This window comes from Nanorana parkeri, unplaced genomic scaffold (genome assembly GCF_000935625.1).
Source record: "Nanorana parkeri isolate BGI_ZX_2015 unplaced genomic scaffold, ASM93562v1 scaffold601, whole genome shotgun sequence".
In the NCBI taxonomy this organism is placed as follows: Eukaryota; Metazoa; Chordata; class Amphibia; order Anura; family Dicroglossidae; genus Nanorana; species Nanorana parkeri.
The window spans coordinates 733,633-739,632 of NW_017306869.1; the positions used below are offsets into that span (position 1 = coordinate 733,633).

Below are 6,000 nucleotides of genomic sequence, written 5' to 3' on the forward strand. Positions count from 1 at the left end.
ATATTTTAAGTGTTGGGATTCTACAAAGCATCTTGCAAGTGACTGTAATGCTATATTCACACACTTCAGATCATGGAAGGGAAGGGACGAAAAGTCACACCTAATGATCACATTGAAAGGCAGGGAGATAGAGCATTAAATAATTTGGGGAAAGCACATTCAAAACTATGTCTTGTCAAGGTGTTTCTTTGAAGGCAACTAAAAGATAAAATCCAGCCTTACCCCACTCTCCCCCCCGTACTGTAGCAAGTCCTACCCTGTGTTTAAACTCCTCACTCTCAATTCCCTGAAAACTTCCACAATTTTTAACCTTTTTAAGCTAGAACAGCTATCTTGATCTCACCTTCATTTCCTGTCTCCATTACCTCCATTACTTATTAGTCAATTTCCCCCGATCTTTACTGTCATTGTCCCCCTCTCATAGCTATTAGCTTTCTCTGCCATTAATTATTTTGTTTTCAAGCTTTATGTAAAGAATGCACCCCTGGCATCCCTTTTTAAATGTGCCTACAACCAGTCAACCAATCAGCAGATTGTACAGCCAAGTCTTCAGTGGCCAGTAGAGAGAAGCAGGCACATCTAAAGGATTCCTGGGGGTGTGTCCTTTCATATAATGCTTTTGAAAAAAATCCAAAGAAGGTGACATTTTCAGGAGCCTGCTGTACCCTCCCCCCAAATAAATTATTTGATTAAAAAATTGTAATTGCGTGTTGATTGGGGAGAACAAGGGAAGGCATTTATATACGCACGCTACACTTCAAGAAAACAGCTACGATGTATTCTGTCTTGGATGACAAAAATAGTCATTCACTTGCAACCTTAGATTTCCTTGAGTTGTTCCTCAGAGAGTGAGATGTTTTGTCCTATAAATTGCATGCCTGTGCTGACTCACAAATCCGGGAAGATCATCTTGTGCTTATTGGAAGGAAATAAGCAGGTTGCTCTTTCTAAACTCATTGCGTACAGTTAAATACATTAAATAATGATAGAAATAAATCTCTACATCAGAAGATGCACTTTCTCAGCCTCACCTAAATCTTTTAGCTGACTATATCCCACCATATCACAATGATGCTAAAATAATGCTTCTGCTGGGGAAACACATCCTGGGAGCACACACGGTATTTCAGCAGCATAATGGTTGGAATAAAGATCTTTGCCAAAAAGACTGTCCAAAGTTGGGTAATTCTTGGAACCCGCTGTCCAAACAAACCTCGTGGCTTGGGTGGTGTGTATTCCAATAAATTATCATACAGGGAAGTCAAGGCTACATTGAAGACCCCCTTTGTCATAACCCTGGAAAGGCAACAATCCAGACTGCCACTGACTACAGCAGGCCTACTTTTTCAGCTGGTCAGGAATCAACTAATGCTGACATCCTGCACAAAAATGCTGATGTTCAGGGCCGGCCTTAGGCCTTTAGGCGCCCGGTGCGAGAAAGCTTTACAGCGCCGCTCAGTGACCACACCCCTCATTGGCCACACCCTTTATTGGCCACACCCCCAGTAACCCCACCCAATTATCACCAATATTTTTGGTAAAGTATAAAAAGACGGGGTCACGTCGGGTAAATAGACACCAAACATTTCATGCTTTAAAATTGCGCGCACCCGCAAAATCGCAAAAAATTACCATGCCCAAAATTGACCATAGGTGACGCTTTAAACGCTCATCAGTTTAGTGTTATCAGTGATTGATAGCCCTACAATTATTGCTCTCATTCCGACGTTCGCGGCGATATGTAACATGTGCGGCGTAATGGGCGAAATCGTCATTTTCACACGTATGCGCACATGCTCGCACACCCCTAAGGCCGGCCCTGCTGATGTTTGTTCATAAACAGTGTAACTCCTCACTCTAAATCACAGTCTACTTCACTAGATGCTACAGAGTTGCTCCCAGAGGAGCAGCTGCAACCCGAAGCTGGTTCTTCGATTTAATTTAACTACACCTGACAACTGCTAAACCGTAACTTAAAAAATCCCAGTAAGAGCTCTAAAGACTTTGACTCTGCATTTCTGCCACAGAGTCTTGGTCTGAGCTGTACCATAGTTACAGATTTATCCCTCAAGACCCAAGCCAGCTGACCATTCAAGCGTCATGGGAGATTGGCCTGTAGGACACTGGCAGTCTAGAATCCCCTCCTGCTTCAGGGATAACCACGATAACAGCTTCACCCATTGAGTCAGGCAGTTTCGATGTGGACAGCCTCTCTAAAAAAATTTGTGAGCTTTGGGATTAAAATAGTCATTTCTTTTGTAAATTTCAAATGGCAATCCTTCAGCCCCTTATTAGGGGCTGCTCTTAAAACCGCTTAATCCTCTGTTATTGGATCGGTCAGGAATATATTGTCGGCTTCAGTCAGTTTTTTAGTTATTACACTATCTTATATGTTATGTTGTATTTTTCCTTATGGTATGTCTCCTGTGTCTGTTGATTTATGTACAAATCATAGTTTGAAGATAGACCATACTTAGAGACATGGGCAGGTATACAGTTTTGTTTATTGGGAACAATTTTTTATTAATAAAACAGCTGCATTATTCAGTAGATTTCATACAGTCCTGTCTTGCTATTTGTTGTGCTTGGTTAGTGCATTTTATATTTGTGTAAATTCATGTATCACAGAATAATCAAATTATAAGCAAGTCAAAGTGGCATAAATTCCTGTGCACCACAAATGTTGTGTTATATGTTAGGGTCATTTATTTGTCCACAAATTTATCTGCAAGTTGTTTAACAACATTGCTAAATTGCCAGGAAATACTAGCATGGTGTATACAACCCACTGTGTAGAATGCCTAGAATTATTCTCCATCAATAACAATGGAGCATGGGTGTTGAACAGCACTATTTAAAAGGCATCTGAAGTAAAAATTGTTTTTTTTTTCTTCCTAAAGAGTGGAATGGTTAAAACCAGTCATTGTTTTTCTGTTTTTTGCCTGGGACCAGACAAAACTGAATACAAATCTTTCCAAAGTGAAGGAAATCCCCTCTTAGAAAGTTGTCTCTGGAACAATTGTTCCCATTTTAATTTTTCCTTCACTTCCTGTTTTTGCTGACATCCGTAAATGTTTGGATTGCTAATTCATTCCTGTTGAAGTGTCAATGGTTTGCAGGACAAATTGAAAGGGTAAACACAGACAGTAATAAAAACAGGATGCATTCCAACCTATCACATACCTGGTGGAGGCCAAGATGACAAAAGCTCTGACCCTTCAGTCCTTGAGCAGGGCAAACAGAGGTAGAGCTGGGTAATAGACTGCTAAAGCTCTTCCCTTACACATTTGGTCCAGACACTCATGGAGGAGAGCAAAGGGAGTAAGATGACACAGAGTGGCACAGGTGTTGGGAGTCCTAATAAGCGAAACAGCTAGGCAGGAAACTGGAACACAGCAGACTGGAAGTATTTTTAGGACAAGTAGTTATTGGTGACTGAGAAGACAGGTAGCAGGCAGACTCACAGGCAGGCCAAGGTCACACCAGAAGATCAGCGGGGAGAAGTCATGGTCTGGAACTTTAGCCAAGGTCAAAGCAGAGAAAGTAGAGACCAGCCATGGTCGGAAACGAGACAAGGTTAATAGCAAGGAGAGAGAAGCCCAAAGGCAGGCCAAGTCAGCAATGAGGCAGCAAATCAGAAACTGGTTCAAGGTTAAGTAGCATGGTATTTGCACAGTATTTGAACATGCTGTTTTGTTTTACCAGCCAGTTTCTGACACCTGTAAGATTGCAGAGACTGGAGTCAGGTCTCAGGAAAATTTAATTTCAGTGTGCATATGCATAGGAGTTAGTGACTGAAGAAGAAAGGTACCACACCAGGAGAAGTAGTGGGAAAAAAGGCATTGGATACACTGGTGAGGGATAGTACTGACCTTTCAGTCCTTGAGGAGGGCAAACAGAGGTAGAGCTGGGTATACATGGTTGGAATTTCATTTTAAAACGGTCATTTTCAGCAGGTCAAGTTGGCAATAATTTTTAACTGTGATGACAAAAGAAAAATTAAAGGAGCAAAATGGAAAAGGAACAAATGAATTTCTGACCGTAAATGTGGTTTTCGTTCGGGAATCTCCATTCATTCCAAAACTGAATGTAAAAATTAACCAAAATGTGGAACATATTTCTATTAGTCTCTGATAGCTTTGTCGAAAGTTCTGATGAGAGTTTTTTGTACAAATGCTCATAAAATAGTCAAGCCATGTATACCCAGAATTATCTTGCTGCTTCTGCCTCTCTCTTCATTGTTCTGTTCCGGAAAAATTTAGTAATATCCACACCCCTCCTCACAAGTATTCTTACACAGACTTGTAATGAAGAGTAAGGGAGGGGTTGTGTTAGACCAGTTCTGTTACTGAGTGCACTGGGTCTAACTCTAGTAACTATAGGACTGCAGAGTCATATCAAGGGACCATGAAGATGGGCATTTACTTCAATGGTGCAGTGTGGATGACCGTTCTGAGGCTGCAATTTACCTACTTTACATTGTGTTCCAATGAATGCAGGAGGTCCTATTAAGACACATTTGAATTGCAGGCAAAACCGTTTAAATGTAGCCTTTTGCCGTGTTTTGCATCCAACATGTGTTTGAGCAGCAGTCCGTTTAAATGTAAAATGCAGGCACATGAAAGTAATACTATGAAAGTGTAGGTTTTTTTAGTACAATGTCTATCTGACTGCATATCTATTTTTAGTAACTTCAATTGGGCTTTAATGCATGCATTTTTATAAAGGGCTACATACCCAGAAAGATTGTGGAGAGTACACTAAATCTAAATGATCACTTATCTGCTGGTTTCCAACTGTCATCTTTTCTCCTTTTTGAAAGGCAAGGTACTCTAATCTAGTGATATTATATCAATTGAATATTCAGTTGAGTATTTAAATTGCTTATGTAATTGGTGAGCAGATTTTTCTTCTGAGTGTATTATCTGACAGTGCTCTAATCTGATTCCCTTTGCTGCACATGAGGTTTCAAGCCCTCTGTTTCATACTTTGCAAGAGCATACGCTGTGACAAAATGAATTATTTCTGTATAGTATTGAGTGAGTGATATTTATTTTATACACCAGAGGGCACTTTTATGTTTTGCATTCACTTTAAATTAATTATTTAATTTTTAGGAAATGGAATGTATAGAATACAGTCATAATACAACTTTTAAACATTATTTCTTAAATGTGTCTCCTAAAAACTTTTGAATATCATTAATAGAACATGATTTATTTTACTTTGTACAGAGCTCTTGCTTGCCGTAATTTATCTTTAAATATTCATAGTGTAATATCAAAAATGGAAACATTTAATTGTATACATTGACGTATGCAGAAGCATGTAATCCATATTTTTTTTTCTCTGAGGAAAGCAAAGTATAACTTTTGAATATTTTTTGTTATTGCATCATATTTTATTAGACAGTATGACCATACAGGTTATGGTCAGAAGGGACTAAAACAATTAAAAAGTGCCCAACCAAATAATTGTGTAGCATAGTATAGCCTGCTAGGAACAGGAGGTAATTCCATGTCTCATTCCATCACATATCCCCAAAAAGAGAGGATTATTCCTCATTCAGGACAGTAGGTTGAGCCATGAAAATTATTGCTTCATGCCCCATCATCCAGATGCACAACCAGTACCACTGAGGCATAGTGCAAATATATCTCAATATTATAGACCAATTTTTTCCAGGAATAATTTTCTTATTTTTGGATGTGTGATGGAATGAGACTGTGAATACATTCTGTTCTAAGGAGTCTTAACTATGTTATGCACTCATTCTGTTGGAGGTCTCTTGGAGTCATCACATACAATAGAGGACTATTAATCCTGCATTATGTGAGGATATAAGTGAGCGACTGCAGGCTGACATGCCTTAGTGAAGAGGCTTTGTGGATGATTTACACAGATGAAAGGAGCCTACAGGAGCAAGGAATAAGGTAAGCATTACACCTTTCTACTCTACCCCTAGCCTTAACAAGCACTGAACCCATGCAGTGGAGTGTG

The 6,000-nt window shown here is 39.5% G+C and overlaps 1 protein-coding gene across 1 annotated transcript in view; it reads left to right on the plus strand.

Annotated features, from left to right (window-relative positions):
• OCA2 (OCA2 melanosomal transmembrane protein) overlaps window positions 1-6,000 on the plus strand; it is a 220,777-nt gene that overhangs the window by 83,438 nt on the left and 131,339 nt on the right. The window contains exon 4 of the mRNA XM_018562806.1: window positions 4,551-4,577. Within this exon, the coding sequence (XP_018418308.1) occupies window positions 4,551-4,577 (27 nt within the window). The remainder of the gene's footprint in view (window positions 1-4,550; window positions 4,578-6,000) is intronic.